Raw genomic sequence first — 23,816 nt, forward strand, 5'->3', positions numbered from 1 at the left:
CTATTTTATCAATTCAGCGTTTATTTCTAATATTTGCTTCCCAATATTTAAATTATGAGAGCTAGCTGTTGATAGTGGATTCGTCTCGTGTGCTATTTTTTTATTATTCAGAAGAAAAAAAATTAGTCGCGAGGTATTTATTCAGTAGAAAAAACATTTTTTCATTGCCAGAGACCTTCGTCAAATCTTAACTGAATATAAACATTGTAAGCACCTTTTTCTTTAATTGTTTTGATGATGACAGTGATCGTTTTTTAATGAGGGCAACTGCGAGTTTAATGTAGAATAGATAGGCCTGACATTGCTACCCTACCAGTAGGCCTAGTCCAAGTAAGATGATAACGCCACCTTTTCACCCTCGAGTCGGGGGCGAATGAAGTTATATAGTGGGTAGCTAGGCCTAGCTTAGAAACATTTAAGTAATTTGTAATTATTATAGGCAAATGACTCATTTAGTACACTACAGTACATATGTTACGCAGAATAAGATATAAATATATAGATTTCAGAAATAAAGTTCTTATTTAAACAATACATAGGCCTAGCCTAGTAGTAGGCCTACTACTTACATTACAATTATTACGCCGTGGTTAGGATTCCGGCACCGGAACTCAACTGCCCAGCGTTATGGAATCCGACACGCTATTGCGCATGCCCAGAGCGAGGTAATCGGCGCGCGACTCTATACTTATCAACAGCGCGATGGATCATTTCATAGCTGCGCCACACGGCGAACTAGCCTAGATGCCTACTAATTATGGTATCCACTAATCTAGGCTAGAGGGCTACCAGTTAGACCATGAAGGTACCTCCATGGTTAGACGTGACCAGTGGGCCTATAGTATTTATTTTGTAATTAAAAAGTGGTTGCTTCATTCATATATAAACTTCATATCATTATGAATTATATAATTACATGACTAGTTTTATGATATTTCATAACGCATTATACTGTACATAACAACATGCAATCACAAGTTGATTTGTTGACGGCAGCCACCGCGTGCGTGGATGTGAAAAAACTGTTCGGGAAGTCAGGGTCGCAACGCTAAAAAAACATTACGATTCTTAGATAGATACTGATACTTATTAATATCATTTTAATTATTTTAACGCGTGGCGTAGTCGTATTTTAATTATTAAGTTTCATCCATCGCTCTCTCGCTCGCGGAACGACTATCTAGGCTACAGTAAATCCCTATAACACTCCGACTCTCCGTGGTGTGCCACTATTAGTGCAAGCTATAAATAATTCACTTCCAAGAGCTCTGGGCATGCGCAATAGCGTGTCGGATTCCCTAACGGTGGGCAGTTGAGTTCCGGTGCCGGAATCCTAACCACGGCGTACAATTAATTAGCCTTAGGCCTAATAATTTACTTACTACTTATTACAGTACTGTCGTATAAATAAACATTTATTTCCATTAAAGAGTTAATTTAACTTAAGTTAATTTTTGTTAAGTTAATTTTTGTTACGTTACAATTACTACCACCGTTAATAATTAGTAATGTTTAGTTTAAATAATGTTAATTGTTTTTTGTTGTTGCCATTTTATTGATTCAAACCAGCAGGATCTTAATCCAGTAGCATACCATTACATCTTGTGTCAATATGTCGTATTCTAAACTTGGATTTGAGGAGGATGATGATGACTTCTCACTCGAAGCAGTGACGGTGACCGACACAAAACCTCGATCTTTCAGTGGCTTCGATTCTGATTCACCACTACTCACAGATACTAATGGAACACAGTATCAGGTAAGAAACACAAATATTAAATGTTTTTGCGATGGGTTGTGAACTTTTTTATTAGCCTACTGTCCTTGAATATAAGTTTGGATTGTGAGCTTACTCACTGTGAGGACTAACTTGTGAAAATTTCTCCAAAGTTATAGGGTGGATTTTTTACCCCAATATGGGCTTATTGTATGGGTACGTTGAAGGCTCTCCTTGGCTTTTATGGTGCATACTCTATGTGTACGCTGCAAGATTTACGGTACCTCCTTATTGAACTTCCGACAAGTTAATAATGTGTATTGTTACGTTTAAATGTCGACTCAATATCCTCTAGTTAGTATAAGATTTAATTTGGATGAAAATAGGTTAATTTGTCAATTAAAAACCTGTGAAGTGTGATATTAATTATTTGTGTTGTTGATAAAATTGTTTCAGAATTCCATAAACCAAGTGTTTAAAATAACTGGTACCTTTAGTACTACTGTACTACTACTTGTAGTCATACCAATAATCAAGCAAAGTATAAATAATGCCGATGCTTTCAATTGTACAGGATTTAGTTAAGTGTATAAAGCAGATTTGTATGAGATTGCAAGCCAAAAGTAATGTCACTTAGAATGACTTGTTTTAATTGATGGTGTCAAGTTTTGAATCTATGAAATGACAGGATTTAAAGCTATTAACCTTTTTGTTTAATATAAGGTGTAAATTTCCAGTATTCATCTGTCAAGGATAAATGTTTGGAATTTAAGTTTGAATGTAATTGAAGATATGTACTGTAAAAGGTTTTAGATAGGGTATCATGACAGATCCTGCAGGGAGAGGAGGGCAAGCAGCTTGTCTGAGACACCTCCATTTTGAAATTTACAAATATAATGAAAAAGTGATTTTCCCATTTTGCAATACCAATGTTTTCTCACTTTTATGGAGCATTCCTCAATCCTTCATTATTGAACTGTTTGCTATGCTCTGATTAAAGACATTTCTGTAGATTTAAAACAAATAATTTTCATACCATTACATGATTTTTTCATAATGCAAGTGTATGACCCACTATACAACCCTAGGAGAGGTGAGTCAATTACCCGACGTGCGGCATACCTTATGAATACCATGATGGACTTGTGCGTCAAAAATGTGACTTACCTTTAAGTGACCATGACGCACTATAACCATGTTGTTTATGATATGGTGGTTGGTAAAGTGATGGACATTGACCCGCCATTGTTCATTGATGTACTGTACCATCTAGGTTTTTTGAAGCAGTAATTTAGTAAATGACACACCTCTCCCGGGGGTCGGGGGTCGTACATACAGTAGTGGGTCATACAAGTGCATTACCTTCAATTCAAGCTTTATAAAAAAAACACGGTTTATTGGACACTTGTTAATTCTGATACATGTTTGATTTGTGCTTGTCGTAAAGTTGGCTATAAGTAACTACAGTATGCTAGAAATTAAAACTGTAATTTGAAAGGACAGTTAATTTTAAAATGTCTGTCAAAAAATGTATGAAACATAAAAGCAGGAAACTTAATCGTGCTTGTAGGAAAGGTGATCCTTTACATTAAATACCTTTAACATTACATCTAGGATCAATTTCAAATTGAAAAGAACATCTTGTTTGACAAGTTTAGTACTTTGATGTCTAGAAAATGTTTTAGAGTATATGAACTAGAAATGGGAATTATATTGGTCAATAATGTAATATTGGAAATGCACTCAAATATCTTGACAGTCTCACACACACAATCTGTGTTCACACTATATACCAAGGTCCGTGCACAAATCTGTGTTAAAACCAAATAACCTGTGTTCACACCTATAATTAATATTTATGCAAAATTAAACTATGATCTGTTTTCACACCAAAGGTACAGTAAATCTCTGTCTACACTATCAAACTACGGAAGTTTAAAAAAAAAATGTGATGAGCCCATATATGGAAGTGATGTGGTTAAATATGGTAGTGATATGATGACATCATGTCCATATATGGGCACATCACTTTTTTTTGTCACATAAAGTTTGATTCTGCAGTTTGAAATGGTCTTACATGTACATGTAATGTAAACAATATTACTTTTATTAAATATTATAAAACATCCTGTTGTGGTTTGATGTATTCCAAGGTTACGATCATTGACTTTGTTTTGATCTACTAGTATTTGAATTGTTTCAACAAAGTCATTGTAATTGCTCTATAGATGACAATGCAAATATTAACTCTTCAGTATTCTGTTTTTTGACCTTTATCTCTATTATAAAATTTGATTTTGAAAGGAAAAGGTCAAAATATAACATTTCCTAATATTGTTCAAATACAGAAAAAAGCCAATATAAAAATCCTATTTATCTTGAATGTAACATGTAAACAAACTGGTATTTTAAGCATGTACAAGTGTGTACATCAATATTTACACTAGCCTACAGTAGGAATCTGCTACAGTATAACATGTAAACATTAATGTAACTGTATTTGACAGCTGTCCAATTGTGATTTAAACAATCAATGATGTTAATGTTGTAATGATAATGATCTGCTCTCATGCTGAACATACTCTCTAGGTAATGGGGATAATGAGACTTTAATAGTAGTAATTACAAATCAGTTATATTAAATTATATTGTTTGTAATGATAAAATGAAAACATAATTCAGTGAAATGAATATTAATCTCTTTCTTTATGTCTCCCCCACCCACCACATTAAACCGTCCCCTTCTTTATCTAAAACATCTCCCTTTCCCATCTCAAACCTTCCCTCTCATCATTAATCTAAATATCAAGCTTTGTTTATGGTAATAAGTTCCAACGAACACATCTTAGAATTTGTGAAAATAAATTAATGAAATTGCTTTTGGTTACAGGAGGAAGACATACACTGTGGGAATGGTACCATGCACGTTGCCATCCAAGGGAATAGCTCAAAACCAGCATTATTAACATACCATGACATAGGCTTAAATCGTAAGTAAACAATGCAAGGCCCTTAATCCAACTTAATGCACTACTACTGTATGTAATCTGTTCTGCCTCCATGGTCAAAGAAATACCGTTGGCCTTGGTACCTAATTTGGTGAAAGTTAGAAAATGACATTATACAGTACTGTACAGTTAGTTGGTTAACAGGCGCCGTTTAGTGGCAGCACTCACACGAAGTGACCCTTAGGGGAGAAGAAAGTTATTGTATGCATTGTATTATGTTATTGTTATTCCCCCACAATTTACCAGTGTCTTGTGTCCAAATTTAGTCTAAATTGGGGTGATTATACATGAGCATATATTGTTTTATTTTTGCATTGCTTGTACTGTAGTTAAAAGGAACAAAGTACTTGTTTTCCGTAAGGAATGCTGTCTCATTCTAACTAAATTTAATCCTGAACTTTAATCTATTCCTATCTTCCTCAATTGGTTTCAAATATTTGGAAAATTGCACGGATGTATTTATGTATTTCAATTCTATAGAAAAGTATTGTATATATCATTTTAATACCTTACTTCCTGCCATATACTTACTTCCTTAGTTTAATTTTGTTATAATTTACTTTCATAGAAAAACAAACAATTTGGTTATGTTTTGCATGGTGATTAAAATAACAAGACTACTATTAATATGTTAAATTTCAAATTCTACAAATGATATTGGTATTAACTTTTCTTTCTAAAGCTCTGTCTATAATAAAAAATTTGATGTGTCCCAATATGGTAGTTGATACACCAAAATATGGTAGTGATGACAGCATCGTGTCCATATGTGGGCACATTACATTTTTTTGTTGCATAAAGTTTGATAGTGTAGGCAGAGCTTTAAGCAAAAACCTGGCATATTATTGTTATTAAAATCACTGCTTTTTTTTTCTAAATATCCCACCTATAATGTTTAAAATCATGTCTTGTTAAATATTTCAGATGTCACCTGCTTCCAGGGATTTTTTAACTTTCCCGACATGCAACCAATTCTAAAGAATTTTTGTGTTTACCACCTGAATGCACCTGGGCAACATAGAGACTCCCCAGCACTACCACAAGGGTAAAATATTCTTGCATTTCTAGTATCAGAATTCCATTTTATAAGGTATAAAGCTCTCGTAGCCGATTTGGCACAACTTGAAAAATCATTTAACACCTAAAATGATGACACTTTAGTATATTATCTAAACTTGTAGTAAATAACACTATTTCTTGGTTTGTCATACAAACTGTGTAAACATAGATTATGGTGCAACTGAATGAACAATTTTTATTTATTTAAATTCAATAGTTGTTCAGTAGCTTTGAATGAATAGAGTAGGAAAATTGTTTAAAAATACATATTTGCATTGCATATTATGTGTCAATTATATAGAAAGTTTATTATAAAAAGAAAGAATTCCCTCCTTCCCCTGTCCCCACCTAAAAAATAAATTAAAAAAATAAAAAATAAGATAAATATAATATTTTAATTACCTTAGTTAATATATTATTTATAAACATTTAATTGTTTTTAATTATTTCAGTTATGTGTACCCAGATATGGATGGATTAGCGGAGATGATACTTCCTGTACTGCAGCATTTTGGGTAATTTATTATACTATATATTTTTAATCTATGACTGCTTCCTGACATTCACAAATAAAAGTGTATTTATTCAATTGGAACTGTTTCACTCATAATAAATTTATTAGTAAATTGTAAAAATATCTAACCTCGTATATGATCACTATACCCTTGAAATTGTATGTACATAATTCATATAATTTGTATATAAGAATTTGTATTGAATTTTTGACATTTAACAAGTGCTGTTCAAAACACATTGAAATTTATTATTCACTAATATTCACTGATCGAAGAAATGTATGATTTATATTAAATGTTAGAAAACTAAAAACAGTATTTGAATTCTTATTGAAAACATATTATTAAAAAGGTGTATTTGAAAATATTGAAAATTCTATTTCATCAGAAATCACTATTGGTGTTTACAGTGAAAATGCAATATATTTTAAATATTTGAAGTTAATTGAAATTTCTAGTTATTATTTCAAAATGTTCAATCAATTCTATTTTGTATGATTATTCTATTTTGTATGATTATTCTATTTAAATGCTAAACTTGTTTTACAAGATGTGAAAAATAGGTTATTTTTATAATGATCAATTGAAACTTGCATTTATGCAAATATCTTCTCTGATAAGGAGTTCACACTAGGCTAAGAGAAACACCCTTAAAGTTGGGGAAAATCTCCTATTTAACTGAATACAATTTAAGGAAAATACTTTATTTTTTATTGAGTTAAGAGAAACGCTTAATATTGAAGGGAAATATTTCACATAAGTGTGATTGGTGAATACGGCCACTGTATCTCCTGTGCACTTAAAAACCCAGCACACCTTTTGGTAGATTGGTCTGCGCTGCGCTGCGTCTGGTAGGCGCTGCACTGGGTTCATAGAAAGCCTAATCCAAATTTTCCCAATTGAGGACAAATAATGTAAAAACAGATCCTATACAGTACATGATCGAACGTTGAAAATCTGTTTGTCTGTCTTTTGACAACAATTTTCATCTCATATGGGATAGTGTAGTATAGAAAGAAACACTTAGAAGGTTAATTAATATTTAGGAGATAGATGCTATGGTGTGGGCCTGTTGCCATCAGCAGAAACGATTTAAACTGCACGATTTTTATTGCTGCTAGACATGATACTGCACAAGAATTTGGCTGCATAGAAGTAACACATATCTTGAAAATCTGAATATTAGATAGTGCTCTCTCTCTCTTCGCATTTCATACATAATTTTGTCAATCTGTGTCTCTTTAATAATGGAATACAATTTAGTTTGAACCAGATCAATTTAGAACTGTTACAGAGTTCAAGAACACCTGATTAGTTTGAGGCGTTTTGGTGGCAATGCTACGCATCATTTGTAAAAAGCAATTATGGAGAATATGAGATTGAATTGAATCTCCTGTTTTATTGTTGAAATTGCGTAATTAACCAACATAGTAACATACTGGAAAGGTTAATGTAAGAATTACCCTCGACCTAATATTATTTATTGAGTTTTAGTTTTATAATCATCACTTCATTTTTTAAATTTTTACTAGTATAAACTTTTTTTTTAGAATTAAAGAGTTTGTTGGTTTTGGAGTTGGTGCTGGTGCCAATATTTTAGCTCGATTTGAGGTAAGTTTAAAAAAGTTTTATATAGGTTAAGGGCACACTTTACTGGATCCAGAATGTGTCCCCTTGATAGAGGTTTATTAACATATTGTTATAATTGCCCTGCTTTAATTTATTTGAACTTTGACCTGATATTACAGTACTATTATTTTACTAAAATTAATTGCTTTTGATTTTAGATCTTCAGTTGAACTTTGAATTGTTATGCTTTTTTTAATGAATATTACTTGTTTATTATGATTACTTTCTGTATCTAGTTGGAGCATCCTACATACGTACGAGGACTCACACTTATAAATTGTGTCGCGTCAACTGCAACATGGTCGGAGTGGGGACATCAAAAGGTAATTTGTGATTAACGATTAGAATCCTTCCTTTGGGACACTCCTATTAAAGGGACACTTTCCTTTGAAAATAACGACGGGGAAAATATACTTTCGCCAATTCAGAGAACACCCCCATTAAGAAAACACTTTGTTGCAACACAAAGGAATTGTTTTCTTTTTATCATATTTATTACAATCATCATGGCTTAGTATATGCTTTCAGACCATTTCACCCTCTAGCTGATACTGTTTTATGAAAATGATTCTTATATTGTAGATTGGTTGATTGATTGTTATATATAATGTACTATTATTTTCTCTTCTTTTCAGTTCTCATCATTTTACCTTAAAGGTAAAGGAATGACGAATTTCACACAAGAGTACCTGCTTTGGCACTATTTTGGCAAGGTAATAGTGATAGTTGCACCTTAAATTGCTGGTAAACGGAACGCAGTTATGTGGGTTTTGTTCTGTTTTGGTAGCTTTTAGGTTTCATAAATCAGTTTCCTAAATGCTAGAAAAATTCAATTTTATTATTATTGGTCGATTAATGTTTGATCTATTGTTTCAGTTATATGTTAAGTTAATAGCCTATAGATAACCATCATACGTTTGTATACTACAAACATGATGAAATAACTATGTATGCAGTAAGAAATTAGTCCAGAGTGGGTATTGAGTTGAATACTGTAAGAATATTATTGTAAATAAGGAAAGAATAATTGAAGGAACATTTACACAGGCGAGCGGTAATTAGGGTGGAAAACCAAGTAGCTTCTGTATCTATCCTGAGAACTGCCCACCTGTACTTCGTTTTGTGTAAATGGTCATAAGGAATAACAACATCGATTCTAAATTTTTATACTGTTACCGATCGTCTGTGTAAATTGGCCTTTAGGTGTAAACTTCATTTTTGTCACACCTTGGCGGTATGCCTAAAAAGTGTTTTCTATGTTTTAACAGAAAACCCTTGAATCAAATCATGACTTAGTAGCTGTGTATAGAGAAAATCTAGCAAAAAGTGTGAATTCTGCAAACTTAGCACAGTTTATCAACACCTATATCAAGTAAGTATTATACTATCAAAAGGAGAATTACTTTAAAAAATGACAATTATACTTATATGTATGATATCTTAGAAGAGAATGAGAGACAACATCCCTCCCCATCCTTCTTTCTTATTTTGTTACTTACAGGAGGACAGATCTTAATATTGTACGAGAGTTAGACAAGGGTAAGAAGAAAAATGCAAGAACGCTCAAGTGCAACACCATGCTTATATGTGGTAAAAACTCTCCACACATTAACGACACTGTGAGTACTATTCCTTGGACTTGTTATTAATAATAATTCTATGTACTGCGGAAAATCACATACATGTCTCCTGATGAGTTAAGCACTGCGCTGTTTGTGCACTATTCAAAAAGAGTAGTGGATTATCTTCCGGTATGCTTTACCATGGTCCAGTACTGGAAAACAGACTTGTACAGAAGAAATAAATAAATAAACAAATTATTAAAATGTCTTTAGATAATGTAGTGTAGTGGTGGCATTCATCACTCGTATACAATCCAGGAATTATTTTCTATCTTTTTCTCTCTAGCTCCCTCTTTTAAAATTTCAGGCCATAAAGTTGTTAGTCTCCCTCTAGCTTAAAATGATTGTTAAAAAAAAACCTATTCCATACTGCGGAAGAAGAGAGAATTGGGATTTCATTGACCTTTTGAAATGACTTTCGAGGTACTGTGAAAGAATTGAATTTGTTTACATAAATGATGTTGAAGCCTTAAAATAATTAAACCCTCTAGGCTTGCAAATATTAACTAAATTGCTACAACATTAGTATATCTGCCTTAATATCCCATCTTTTGTTCTACCTCCCCCTGTTCCATGTGGAATTAACAGGTGGGAATATATTTAGTAACATATGTTACATTTACAACAAAGTATATTGCATAACGCCCTCATTCTGTACGTTGTCATCGACAGAAGATTGTGCCGAATGTTCTTATCTGTTAATTTGTTGGCCTTCAAATAAATTAAAATAATTACCCAGTTATTAAATTTAATTATATAATGGAATATAAAAATAATCAATTTAAAATCATATGGTTGTTTTGAGGACCTTGACTACTTTGTAAGATGCTATGTTTCATTCATGTGTCATAATGGTAGAAAACCCGAAATCAAGTGACAGAAGAGTTGATTTTTTGTTTTGTATAACATCAGTAGTAATGTTTTTATTATTTATTATGAATAAAATAAAACTACACAAATTGTTCTGCACAGATTTAAATTTACCTTTCATTTCTGCTTCAAGATGATATAAACATTTTACGACAACATTTCTTTTAAGATGTATATCAATAATAGTATTTCTTTTATTCTTATTGTGAGTAAAATAAACATAGTTGAATTTATGTTTCTACGACATCGTTGGCTAAATCCACTTATTGGATTCAAGTTAAGATGTTTTGCTCATCAACCTAGGTCTCTTTATGAGAATGTAGGAGTAGAGTGGTTGTTTGAAGCCATAAAATAAAAACATAACTCAATTTTTTGTTTTTGGCATTTGAAATTCGAAGCAATCTTATTTGATGAAAATAACATTTTGGAAATTATTTAAATATCATAATAATATTTATTTTAATTCCATAAACAAAAATGTAAAGAAACCATTTTCTTTATTTTGATATTGAAAATTAATTTTTTATGATATGATTAAATTGTTCAGCCATTTTTCAGGACAAATTGGGTATGTTCTTATTTACAAAAAATATTATAACACCTAAATAAAGTATAATTTTGTTCAAAGGTTGAGATGAACGGGCGATTAGATCCAGCAAAATCCACATGGGTTAACATCTCAGACTGTGGTGGCATGATCCTTGAGGAGCAACCCTCCAAGCTTGCCGAGTCTTTCCGTTATTATCTCCAAGGAATAGGTTATGGTATGTATCAACTAAATATTTTTATTACATAAATATTCTAATTTCTAGAATTCATGGAACACTTGATGGTTTTATTTCTTGACAAGTTTCGATAGCATGTATTCTTTGACAAAATATGTAGTCGGGTTGCTTCCATAAACTGACTAGTTGCTATGAAATAGCGCAAATATCAACAAATTGGTTGCCATGGCACATTTAGGTAACAAATTGCTTTATATAGAATGCTCATGACTTTGACAATATACTTGTTGCTATGTTACAGCGCTTCTGTCAAAAATTGGTTGAGTACATCTGTCAACTTACTGGTTGCTATGGTCATGTCCACACACGACAAAAGATGTGTAAAGGCTTCAATTTGATTTCTATATTCTTAAAGATTACAAAAAAAATTAATGTAAATTTTGAATGCTTTCATGCCTATAATTCTCTAAAAAAATTGTTGTGGCTGTGGCTTCCTCTATGCAAGCAATGATTGAAACCAATGTTCTTCGTTTAAGATTGCTTTTATCTATAATTACAGCAGCAGTATAAACAGCATCATATCATTCTCCAATTCCCTATTTGTTTGCTATTTGATATTAAAGATTTGTTCATTCTCACAGATTTCTCATCTTTACCATTAGCCGATCTATTCATTTATTTATTTGATCACTAAACGGTTTACAGTTTTTTTCTTTCAATTAAAAATTTGTTTATATATTATTGATCCTTGTTGATTTATACTAAATATGAGGGCGTTGTTTTCTCGGTCATGTTTTAAGACGTCATACCATCACCATATTTTATAGCATGTTTTTTTCTTTTAGTTAGCCATGAAAGCCTTTGTGATTTTATTTTAGTAGGGATGTGATATTTCTAGGTTTGTCTACCCATAGGTACTTAATATATGATAGCTTATGATAGGCTAGTAACCCATGTACAGTCCACTCTCTCAACACCTTTGGGCTGACCAGAAATGTCTGGTTTTCCGTGGAAGGTCTGGTATTAGGAATGTGTTTTAATGGGTAAATAGAAATTAAGTTTAAGTTTAAAACTTAAGAAACGTATGGTATTGGGAGAGTTGACTGTAAACTGTTATATTCATTTTGTGAAACTAATAATAATAATTAATGTTACCAGTAATGATCGAAATATGAGTTAATAGAATATGGTAAGATTTTTATAATATCTGTAATTTATTTTACATAAAAAAAATACATGCAATATAGGAATGGTTTGAAGCATGACACTTTATAACACCTGATATTTCAATTCCATCTCTGACAAATTTTATGTTCAAAAAATTATATTCGTATGAAGTTAAATTATTATTGATTGAAAAAATCAATGAAATATTAGCAGAAATACTAAATAAAGTATCCTTTAGCAGCTGTGTGCAACATTTTAATATCATCACCATCGTACCAAATAACAACTGGTTGAAACTAAAAGCTAAGGTTTACAATGATACAAAATTATCATAATATTATTGAGCTCGTTTTTTGTTGATGTATTTTATAATGTAATATGCCATTGAGTTTTTATAAGGCAATTGCTTTACCAGATGTATTCAATATAACCCGCCTATGAGCATAAGAAATCACTCGAACATGAACACTACATAAATTTAAATTCATTCATTTGTTGAATGTTTCTAACAGTTATACTAAAAAGTTAAATGTATCAATTTCTTTTTTTGTTGTTTCCCAAACTATTAGTTTTAATAAATGAATAAAATTGATATTTATTCACAAAAGACATTCAATTTGAAAAGTGGATTAAAAGTAACAAAATTTGCTAAAATATATTTGGTGAAGGACATGGTTTGACTTCTAGGCTCTCTGCAAACTTCCAAAGGTTGATAATAAATAATTTTGCCTTTAATGAAATATAGGCATACAGTAGAATCCCTACTATAGAGGACACCTTTAGGAAAAAATGTCTTAATAGTGGGCCTCTAAATATGAGTTGTTAGTAACGTTAAAACATATAGCATATAGAAAAAGTATCCCCTTAGTATTAAAGGTGTGCCCTAAATATTGGTTGGCCATAGTGTAAAAGTATCTAGCCCATCGGTTGTTAGTGTCTTAAAGAATGTTCTACTGTGTTTATCTTTAACATTTTTCTGTCATAAACATAAAATAGCGGTTAGATCCAGCAAAATCCACATGGGTTAACATCTCAGACAGTGGTGGCATGATCCTCGAGGAGCAAGCCTTCAAACTTGCCGAGTTTTTCTGTCATAAACGTAAAATTATAGTAAACATTCAATTTGAACTTTGTTCAATTGCGTTTAAAACGTACATAATTCTTTTTCATTTCTGCTTCATTTACCTTTCACAACATGAATTGTAAGTCACAACAATCTCATCATCGTTGGTGTTGATTGCTCAGACATTCGTAAATGTGGTGTTAACTTTAGGGTCATTGACCTGTTTCTATGGCAACTGATCCGCAATGAAACTTGTACTTACGCAAAGCAGAAATTAATAAGTATCAGACAGATACTGTATATTTTATTCCAAAATGAAATATTCATATTATGGGAATAATGTACTTATTTGATTATTGTGCATTTTCATCACTTCCATATATAGTAATGTGTACATATTTAGTTGTGATATGCCCATAATGATGTGTATTTGATTGTGATAGACCTTCATCACATACTAATGAATAACGATGTGTACATATTTGATCATGGTAAGATTTCATCATGCTGATATATAAAAAATTTACAATATATTTCATATGAATTATATTGGACATTTTTGGGGAATAAAATGTTATTTGTATCTGAAATATAATCTAATTTTTTTGTATAATATCTGTTCCTTGAATTACAGCACAGAAATTCCTAGGGGCTTTGGTTACGAGTCGATCTCTCTAACAAGCCAAAGACTCCCATCGTCATGGTATTACATTTTCATTTTTAACTTTATAGCATTCAAATGGCTCGTCCTAATGGCATGTTTATGTGTATGAGAATGTTTCTAACCCAGAAAACCATGGACAAAATTATCATTAAATTATGTTAGCTCAATCTCTAATGTATTTATTGTAGTCACTTTAAGGGATCATGTGAAAAATACTGCACTTTACTGCAGTAACTTCATGTTGTTTACTCTTTGTTTGTTTACTGTTTATGCAAGAGAAAAAAATAAATCAATATTATATACAGTATATACTAATAATATTTGAGATGCATTAAAAAGTATATACAATATTTATTTACCAGATACTGTATGAAATACATTTTTTATTATGTCTTGACTTAAATAAGAATGACATGTGTAACTAGTTGAAAAGATTCAGATTTACTGAGCATGAATTATGTCTGAAATTATTACATACATTTTATTACCACGCAATGAGAAAAACTGTTTGACCTTCTCTGTGTATTGTATGCTAGAACAACATTATGCATAGAAGTCAATACATTTATACAGCTGTTACTGCAGCAACTATAATAAAATTACTTCAGTAAATGGATCTATTATTATCTTTCCTCCTGTCTATTAATTATTGTTTTCACATATGTTTCCATGTTTATTCCTACTGAATATTTGTCCTCTTTAGTCCCTCCCCACTCTTCCTCTACACTGTGTAATTTTCCTCATAATATCCCATTTATTTTTACACTCTCTTTTTTATTTTTCTTCACCACAGTTTTTCTCTATTTCTTCTTTAATTCTCTCCTCTCTCATTTATTCCTTGTTTTTCTGTGCCCCATCTTTCATCATTTTCCTACTGATTAATATTTGTTACTTCTTCCACCACCACTCCCCACACCCTTTTCCGACAGTCACTTCCTCATTCTCATTCTTTCAATATACTTCTCTTCATCCATTTTTGTTCCTTAAACTTTCCCTTCACCTTTCCCTTAACCTTTCACCTTTTTCTTTGTATATTTCGATAATTGAAATATTCCATCTTTACTGTTAACAACCATGTCAATTTCTTAGAATTCAATAAAGGCCCTGGGCTGATCATGTGTCAAAATTGATCATCTGTCACCTGTATGCAAATGAATATTGAAATTAATTCAGTTTGTATTTATTTCCATTAGCAGATACTAGCCTACAGTAACACAATGTGTCAGGCTATCCAATTTGTATAAACCAAAATATGTAAATTATGTCTTTCTATTCGTTTTTAGTTACCACATAAAAATTCTTAAACCTGTTCTATTAATTCTTCTTTTCTGCTTCAATTTTTTAATATCCAGGAGTCTGTAAGTTTTTTTGTGTCAGCTTCAACTTGCCATGCATGATAATATGTGGCATGAATGTACGGCTAAAAGCTAACATGCTATTAACCAATTAATAGATTTTAAGATCAGATTGTTTACATTTCGAAGCTATATTAACCAATTAAAACAAGTCAATGCAGATCTGTGTGTTTAAAGCTATATTCACCAACTAAAATATGAGTTGGGTGTTAATTAAAGATGTATTGTCCCTCTGGACAAAATAATTATTAAAAAAAATGTTTGTTGAATATGGAATTTTAATGTCACTTAATAGTTATCCACTTTGATCGGAAAAAAATGTATTTACAGTACGTGAAAAAACTGTAAAAAAGTAGTCAAATTGACTGTCAGCAAATGTATTTTTGGTGTTGAATTTAATCATTTTTTTTGTCATTTATTTAAGTCAAAACATAATTTTTTTTTAATTGTTTTCCTTACAGAAGTGATTAACTTATTATTACAAAATAACATATTCAAAGTATGATTTAATTGATCTTCATTTTTCATGTTTTTTGGAGAACAATACATCTTCAATATCAAAATAGGTTATAGACAATTATTTAATTATTATTTATGTATGGATAATGCATTATTATTTCTGTATAAATGCATCAGCCTATATCAATCATCTGTTTATTCAGAAACCAAGTCAATTATTGAAATTGTTTCGTACTAGCTCATAAACATGCCAATATTCCACAAATTTATACATATAAATATTCGTGGAATGTTGAATCGTTGAATCAATACACTACATATCATACATACGTTGAGCACAATAAACTGTCGTGTTGCGCTTAAAAGCAAATCACGCACTCGGGTAAAAGCCCGTCCTCTTATGACAGTGGGTTTTTTCTAGGGGGAGAGGGGTGGGGCGGTGCTTTCTCTCCACTTGACCCTTATTTGTCATGATTACCATGATTTGTATATTCTAATGTTTCCATGTGTTGCATGCTTTAATCAACCAGTTGTCATAATATTTTACTGTACCCTGTAATATGTATGTATGTCACATTAGAATATTAAATGTTGTACCATACCAAAAAAGAGCATATGTAGCCATGTCAAAATTATTCTACTGTAGTTACTGCAGTAACTACGTTTTCTTTAGAATTAAACTATTCAATTATTTAGCAATTTTATTTCGTCATCATCATATACACTGTTTATTGAAGTTGCTGCTTCATGAACTTCTACATTGAAATTGTACTAAAATCTTTTATTGTGGTAAATAAATTTAGTTACTGCAGTAACTTCAGCAGAATAATTTTGACATAAAATGCATGTTAAAGAACAATTTATTAAAGTTTGTCCAAGGCCCAAATTCTTCCCTGTTCTGTTTTTATAATAAAACTCTGAACCATTTTTCTTTTACACTTCGCCTCTAAAATCAGGTTGAAATTATAAAGATTATAGGCGAAAATAATGCAATCTTCGCAGCAGAACAAAGAGACATACAGTCAGCTTTACACGAGAGATGTCCGGGTAATAAAACCGGGTCATGATTAGTGCTATTGTGCAATAACGCATTTTACAATGTATTATAACAGTCAAAATCAATGTAGTCCCCATAGAGTGATTTAAATACATTGCAATTGCGTATTATTGTTTTACCATTTAAAATGATGTATAAGTGTGTGATTTTCGTAAGTGATATTTCAATAATGTTATACAGCATGTAATTATCGTTTTCAACTAATATAATTTAGTTTTATGAATTTATTTCATGATTCGACAGTTTAGAAAATGTGTGGTTGTTATAATTGTGCCTGTAAGCATGCTGTGTGGAAATAACTGTTTTTTGTTTTGTAGTTTTATTATAGTTTGAATAAAGCAATTAATTTATGATAATGATAATGATATCATAATAGTATTTTTCCCATGTCATAAACCTATATTGTCATTCTCATCACCACACTATTAGGACTAATTCAGTTCGTCATCATCATTCTCATCATCATCACCATCATGGTCATGATCATTACCATAATCATCATCATCATCATCATCATCATTACCGTTATCGTCATCATCATTACCATCATCGTTATAATCATCATCGTCACCATCATCGCCGTCATCATCATCATCATCATCATGATAATTACAACCACCAAACATCACTTAGGCCTATATTATTTCTAACATAATATTACACATTCACCATAGTTTTAATTGCTGTTTTCGTTACAGCTGTGAAGTTGAAAGTACTGGGTCCTGCCAAAGCACAGGAGCAGCCAGACACCTTCAGAATGAAAAAGGGCAACCCAGCACCAGTAATGCTATGAAAAACAAATGATATAGGCATATCTTCTCATCCATCTTCCCTATTACAACACTTTTTAAGGAACCAACAACCTAGAGAATAACTAACCCTGACAACAAAAGATAAAAGAATTACATTTTGAGAGATACTCGAGGTTCCAACAAAAAAAGGCAATAAAATATAATTGATTGTGATTGTAAAATGTTTTAATAATGTTAAAATTGAAATTATTTTTAAGTAAATATATTGTTTGCATATATTATATAAATGAAAAACACTAATTTCTATGTCAAAAGAATAAATTAAATATTGTGGCCGTTACCGTTTACTGTCAAAATTGCTACTGTAGATAAAATATAATTGCAAAATAATGAACGCGGCAATTTGCTTAATATTGGCACATATGGCGTTCCATATGTATACTTGAGCATTCAATACAGATATATATGTATATATAAAAATATGCTGATAAATAGATATTATATTCCTATGTATATGACGTGAAGAAATTGATTCAATACAAGACTTTCTAGTTAAATAAGATTTAAATTCGATGGTGAATCATTGATTCTATGCCACTACCGAGGTTCGCAAATATATTCTAAAATCCGAGAAGATTTAACTTGCTCTACTCTGCTTAATAAAGACGAAACTATATTTAAAAAACATAAATTATACACACAATAATGTCTAATTATTAATATTCGAATTCGTGACAGTGTATAAGTTACGAAGTGTTTTGTTTTTAAGCCACAATTACTATGTATTCGGTAATTATACCGTACTAACTGAGAGAACATTTGGTTGGTTTTTCTTAGCAATTTACGAAATAAAATTTGAAATTGTTCTCTTATATATCGGACCAAGTTTAGATTTGAAAAAGACGGATAATTTTATCATTGATGAAGTCAATTAAGTTGATTTTTTTCGGGCTACACTGGTTTTAAATGAAAGGTTGCTCTCGTGCAGAAAGTCACATGGATAATGTTTAAAAATGTCCAGCACGTAGATATACAGTTGTTATATACAAAAGCGGATAACCATTTATAGTATGTATGCGAATGACCGATTAGTGTAAACTAAACCACAATCATTCGTGTCCAATACTCGCGTATCGATGTGTCTTTATTTCTCCCTGGATTTAAACGACCGATAATTTATCTATGCAGTTAACGCAACTTCGCTCTTGTGTTCTGTTTTTTTCGTTTGCGTTACAAAGTAATTCGTTATTACCACTATAAAATATTCGATCAATGTTTTTGTTCATGGTATATACAGTATGGTCATATGCAGTTTTTAATATATATTGCGTTACATTTATCGTCATTGCGTCAACCACCGGGTCGCATAAATTGTGATATTAGTTCAAAGCTATATAATCTCAATATTGAAAACGCGTTTTTGTACTTGATACATCCATGCGGTGGTGTATATTGTGTCAAAATCATGTTTAAATTTGTATTGATTTATGAATAAACTGTGTAATATTTTTTGTTCCGCTTTATAAAAAAGAATAATAAGCAATGCAATTGTATAATGGATCTATTCAAGATAATCATAGCAGCTATAGTAAGATTTATTTGATGTAGTGAACGTATGTAATATCATTAAAAATTCACAAAGAAATTGAATACACTCAAGTTCTAGTAATTGTGTTTATTAGTAACGTTTCTGAAATATAAAGCTGTTGTATATAGTTGGTTTTGGAACGAGTTATTTCGAGTCACCCGTACACTAGTACAGATTTTGTACTGCATTAATTACTTTATTATTGTACTTTTGTGCTTGCATGTCTTTGCTAAAACGCGTATTTCGAATATACAACGTGGCTTACATTTTTTTAGGGAAAGGTGAGATTATAAATTCAGTAAAAAGCAATGAGTTTCTACGTCAAAGGTGTAGTTAAAATACCATTAAACTTCTCCAACGAGTAAATACCCTCTGTTATCTCATGTCCATGGTTATCTATACATGATTTGAATGTGATATGAATCGGTTCTTTCAGCGGCGCGTGCTAATTGTGTTGGAATTTATACAGCAATCTGGCTGATGCGTCATTGACCGTCACAAATCGTTTGCGACATCACCAAAGACGTGCGTTCAACAACCGACAGCATTGCTTTTAGTACGCGCGTGTACATTTTGTGATGATAATGGATATTATGATAGCTTACTTAGTAGCCTAATGTAACTGTAAGCGTAAATTGAATATCTTTATTTTATGTTCTTTTTAATTTAGCCCGTGTTTTTGATATTCGATCCATCGTTGCAGTAGAAATACCGCTTAAACAGTCGACACCCAGCCGTCGATAAATATAGGTAGCAGGTCGTATCAATATTTTTCCATCCCGTACGCCTGCTAAAATAATATGCGAAAATATTTTACTTGTGACCCTAATTAACTGTTGGTGGACCTTCTAATTCTGTCTTTTTATGAATGACAGATTGGCCATGTTGGATAATAATTATGCTAAGTGCGATTTGACGTCATCGAACTTTACTGACCACGATGTAAATTAGAACATTTGCATTGTTTTTCAATGTTTTTAGATTTCTTATATTTCCCTATCTCATCAATTAACATTATTACATTTTCATGTTTACCTCGATGCTTACGAACTTTGTAAAAAAAAAAAACCGTAAAATGATCTGTCAAGCGGCACTGAACCTCTACGCGGTGCCGCTATCGACTTAACGGTGCACATAATGAAGGAATGCGTTAGTTTATTGATTGTGTTTTCATAGTCGAACACTGTGATCCACCAAGGAGTTGTTATAGTTGACTTAACTCCTTGAATACACTTACGGTATTAACCGAATGGAATTTATTTCAGAAATACTAGATTCACCTGAATGTAATGTGAACATTATATTAGGCCTAGCTGGACTACATTCTGTGAAACCCTTGCATAGATATATGTTTTATTAGCTTAATGATTTATGGAAATCGGAAGCGTAACTGTAATGTATAGCAAACTGGCACCGGCCATCGATTGCTATCTTTTTTTCATGTTTTCCAGTTACTACGTTACCCTATTCTCGGAAATGATTTCTACTTCAATAGAGTCTAAAAAAATATTATAAATGTTATAGTAAACCCCTTCTTTGTACACCCCTATTAAGGGGACATTTTCCCGTGCAGTAAAACGAGAAGAATGTCATAACACTACGACCAACCTCTATTAAGGGACACCCCTATTAAAGAGACAATTTGTCTGCTTGACATATAATACGGTGGTAGGCCTATTCTATTTTAAGTGAATAGTATAGTAATAGTATAGTTTGGTGGTTAAGATGCTTGTCTAACGAGCTCTCGGTTCCAATCATTTTGTGACGCATGACGTGTATACGTTTATTTATATTTATATATATATGGCAATTTGTGACACAGGTTGTCAATTTGGACACTGATATTTCATGTCATGTGGTCAGGACAACGTCCGAAAGAGTAGCACAACTGTGCATGTTTGTTTTAACCCAGTATGTATGTCGTTTATCTTTTATTTAAACACTCTTGTCTAACGAGGGGACACCTCTGCGGGGTGTCGTCTCCTAACACCAAGTCATAGCAAAGAAATAGATTTCTTTACTCTATGATGTTCGTCTACGAACACAGCTTGATCGAACAAACTCTGTTGATGAATCGAGGCAGCTGGAAGTAAATAAGCTGAAACTTCTCTCACAAGATAAACATACTGCCGAGTCGTCCAAATAACTGACCAAGCGGGGGAAGTTACATAATCTGGGCAAAATAGTATTGTTCTATTAGTTGACTATTTGTATTGTCAATTTATTTGTAAGAAGTAATGGAAAAAAAAGAAAAAGGGTGGAAATAATAATTGAAGATGGGTTGTTCCGACGAAAGACAAAAAAAGACTATTTGTATTTCCCACAATTGGCAATCACAACAATTTTAATTGAACTTATAGACCTACTGTATAGTTTGATCTCCTAGGCCTATCGTGAATTACTGTAGCCGAGTGGTTAGGATACAATTTCCAGAAATACCGGGTTCGATTCCCCACAAAACAACTACCCGCACCCAGACCTATCTGGTTGAACAATACTGTACTGGAGTGGCTTAGGCGGCGTAGAAGGCCACACTACTACATAACGCAAAGCTTAGTAATTCCATACGTTCAGAAATAATGGGAATACAATTTGAAAATTATTTGTTGAGCATTTAATAAAAAAATTATTTTTATATTTGTATGCTTAATGACATTTTCAGATAATGTTTGTAACGATAACGCGTCATTATGGTCTCGGTTTTAGAACAATATTTGATCGTAATTGTCCTTTTTGATCCTCCTTTTGCCATTCACGTCTTGTTCCGCCCCTACTCACATTCATCATATTTCATTCTTTCTCACTCGTACACATCGAAACGTACTACACAACTAGGTCATAATACTTAAATGGTCAACTTGGCTCTAAAATTTTGAAATTACAACGTAAATTGCTAATGTATCTCCGATGGAAATTTGCATTTCGTATTATTAGTGTTATTGATGGTAGTGCTGGTATTCAATAGAATGAATAGAACCGTGCGCAAACAACGCAAGCCCCACCCAAATTACGGTCGCTGCTAATTCTTCTAACCACTGTTAGTGGAACACGAAAATCACATGACTCGAATCAAATTACAAGAATAACTTTATTAAATGTACAGTGATCTCTTGACTAGTATGTCTGAAATATTAATATTATTTTGGACGTTAGGAATCTAGAGTTTAGTTGATGGTATCGTGTGTTAATGGTTACACGATCGACGGTGTTGCACTTTTGTGTGCGTACGCTAACTGTATCGTCTGCTTCTGCGCGTCCGCCAGCCGGAAACATAACATTCGCTTTTTGACGAATAGTTCAACATTTATATTGATGATAATTGGTCATTGATTAATAGGATAGGAGCTTATCGGGATTCTACTCTGGCCTAATCAATAGGCCTATATTTTTTCTCTTCTATTAGCACGTCAAATGATCAAACGGTAACTGACTTCTTGAGAGATCATACGCTATCTACCTGGAGCATAAAACGTCCATGTGTTTTTTTACTTTTGGATGAGTGCTAATGAACATAACGAGTATTTGAATGGAAGGGAATGCGCCCTACTTTGTCCTGCGTTTGCCGGCCACATCTTTTGTGCATAAACTTGTATTCTCAGGTGAGTGTAATTATATATTCTATTGATACTTCATTCTATTTTTTTTTACTGTAATCGTAAAATTATATTATTTCTTGAATTTTACATTTGAGAAGCGATTGTTATGTTGTATTCGTCGGCGCGTTGCATATCAAAATTTCTGCTTTAATTTCCACCGAAGATTTTAAAAATATTTTAAAAATTCATAAATTTGACTATGGATATAATGTTACTTGTTATTTATATACATAGGTTAAATTATAAATACTAAATAATTAGTGTAGGCCTATAGTATCCGACCATGTCTGTATAGTTGAGTATTATACGTTTCATGGTTTGGGTTACGATGGGAATCTGATCACTTTACCGTACCATTTTTTTTAAGGATTCTATTTTGGCTTAGACATCGAAATACAATTTTATGTTTCGCAATGACATCATATCGCACGTTATGTCACGTTATCATCAGCAACGTAGTTGAAACATTGCCTCAGTTTTTTTCTCACCCAACAATGTTCTTACATTATTTTCAATGCGTAAATCAACTATGAAATACAGGCATGTTGAAATCTAGATACATAAACAATTACCAACAATTAGGTTTAGAGCACAATAATGAAATCTCAATGTATGAGACGTCATTAGGGACAAAAATTATGACACATCTTTAAAGGCTATGTGCGTGCCATAATTCATGAAAACGTATGATATGTGAAGGACAGCAGTGATATAAGATCTTTTATTGCAACTATTAAGAGAAACATTTTTTGTTTGTTTAATGGCATTATATTTAAAATATATTCAATAGGTAATCTGATGTTGAGGATAAAGTAAGTCCACATGTAGAAATAGTGCATGTATCTGTGACAGCACAGACGCGTGCGTGCGTACGCAAATAATTTACAGTATCTGTAAAAATGTTCTGCTTGGTATCATTACATTACTCATCTTAATCTCAAAAGATTAACCAATACAATTATTATAAAAA

The 23,816-nt window shown here is 32.0% G+C and overlaps 2 protein-coding genes across 5 annotated transcripts in view; both read left to right on the forward strand.

Moving 5' to 3' along the window:
* The first annotated feature begins 114 nt into the window (after positions 1-114).
* Positions 115-19,312, forward strand: LOC140056498 (protein NDRG3-like). 4 transcript variants are annotated; one of them, XM_072101884.1, is made up of 13 exons: positions 116-206; positions 1,573-1,759; positions 4,608-4,707; positions 5,650-5,770; positions 6,237-6,299; positions 7,850-7,910; positions 8,165-8,251; positions 8,564-8,641; positions 9,197-9,300; positions 9,430-9,547; positions 11,049-11,184; positions 14,010-14,078; positions 17,609-19,312. In XM_072101884.1, exons 2-12 carry the CDS (start codon positions 1,613-1,615, stop codon positions 14,051-14,053), a joined length of 1,059 nt encoding a protein of 352 aa, XP_071957985.1. In that variant the 5' UTR covers positions 116-206; positions 1,573-1,612; the 3' UTR covers positions 14,054-14,078; positions 17,609-19,312. The 4 variants fall into 4 exon arrangements, with proteins under 4 accessions (XP_071957984.1, XP_071957985.1, XP_071957986.1 ...); XM_072101885.1 differs by lacking the exon at positions 17,609-19,312 and adding an exon at positions 15,392-15,703; XM_072101883.1 differs by lacking the exon at positions 14,010-14,078 and having other exon boundaries at positions 115-206; positions 1,570-1,759.
* A 3,081-nt stretch (positions 19,313-22,393) lies between these two features.
* LOC140056788 (neuropilin and tolloid-like protein 2) overlaps positions 22,394-23,816 on the forward strand; it is a 29,520-nt gene continuing 28,097 nt past the window's right edge. Inside the window, exon 1 of the mRNA XM_072102269.1 lies at positions 22,394-22,849. Coding sequence (XP_071958370.1) covers positions 22,777-22,849 — 73 coding nt within the window. The 5' untranslated portion in view covers positions 22,394-22,776. The remainder of the gene's footprint in view (positions 22,850-23,816) is intronic.

The sequence above is a fragment of the Antedon mediterranea genome, chromosome 8 (assembly GCF_964355755.1).
Source record: "Antedon mediterranea chromosome 8, ecAntMedi1.1, whole genome shotgun sequence".
Lineage (NCBI taxonomy): Eukaryota > Metazoa > Echinodermata > Crinoidea > Comatulida > Antedonidae > Antedon > Antedon mediterranea.

Coding starts and splice junctions, on each gene's coding strand:
- LOC140056498 (XM_072101883.1), top strand. CDS start 1,613: ATGTCGTATTCTAAACTTGGATTTGAGGAGGATGATGATGACTTCTCA. Junction 6,300..7,849: donor CCTGTACTGCAGCATTTTGG/GTAATTTATTAT, acceptor CTTTTTTTTTAG/AATTAAAGAGTTTGTTGGTT. Junction 11,185..17,608: donor TCTCCAAGGAATAGGTTATG/GTATGTATCAAC, acceptor TTTTCGTTACAG/CTGTGAAGTTGAAAGTACTG.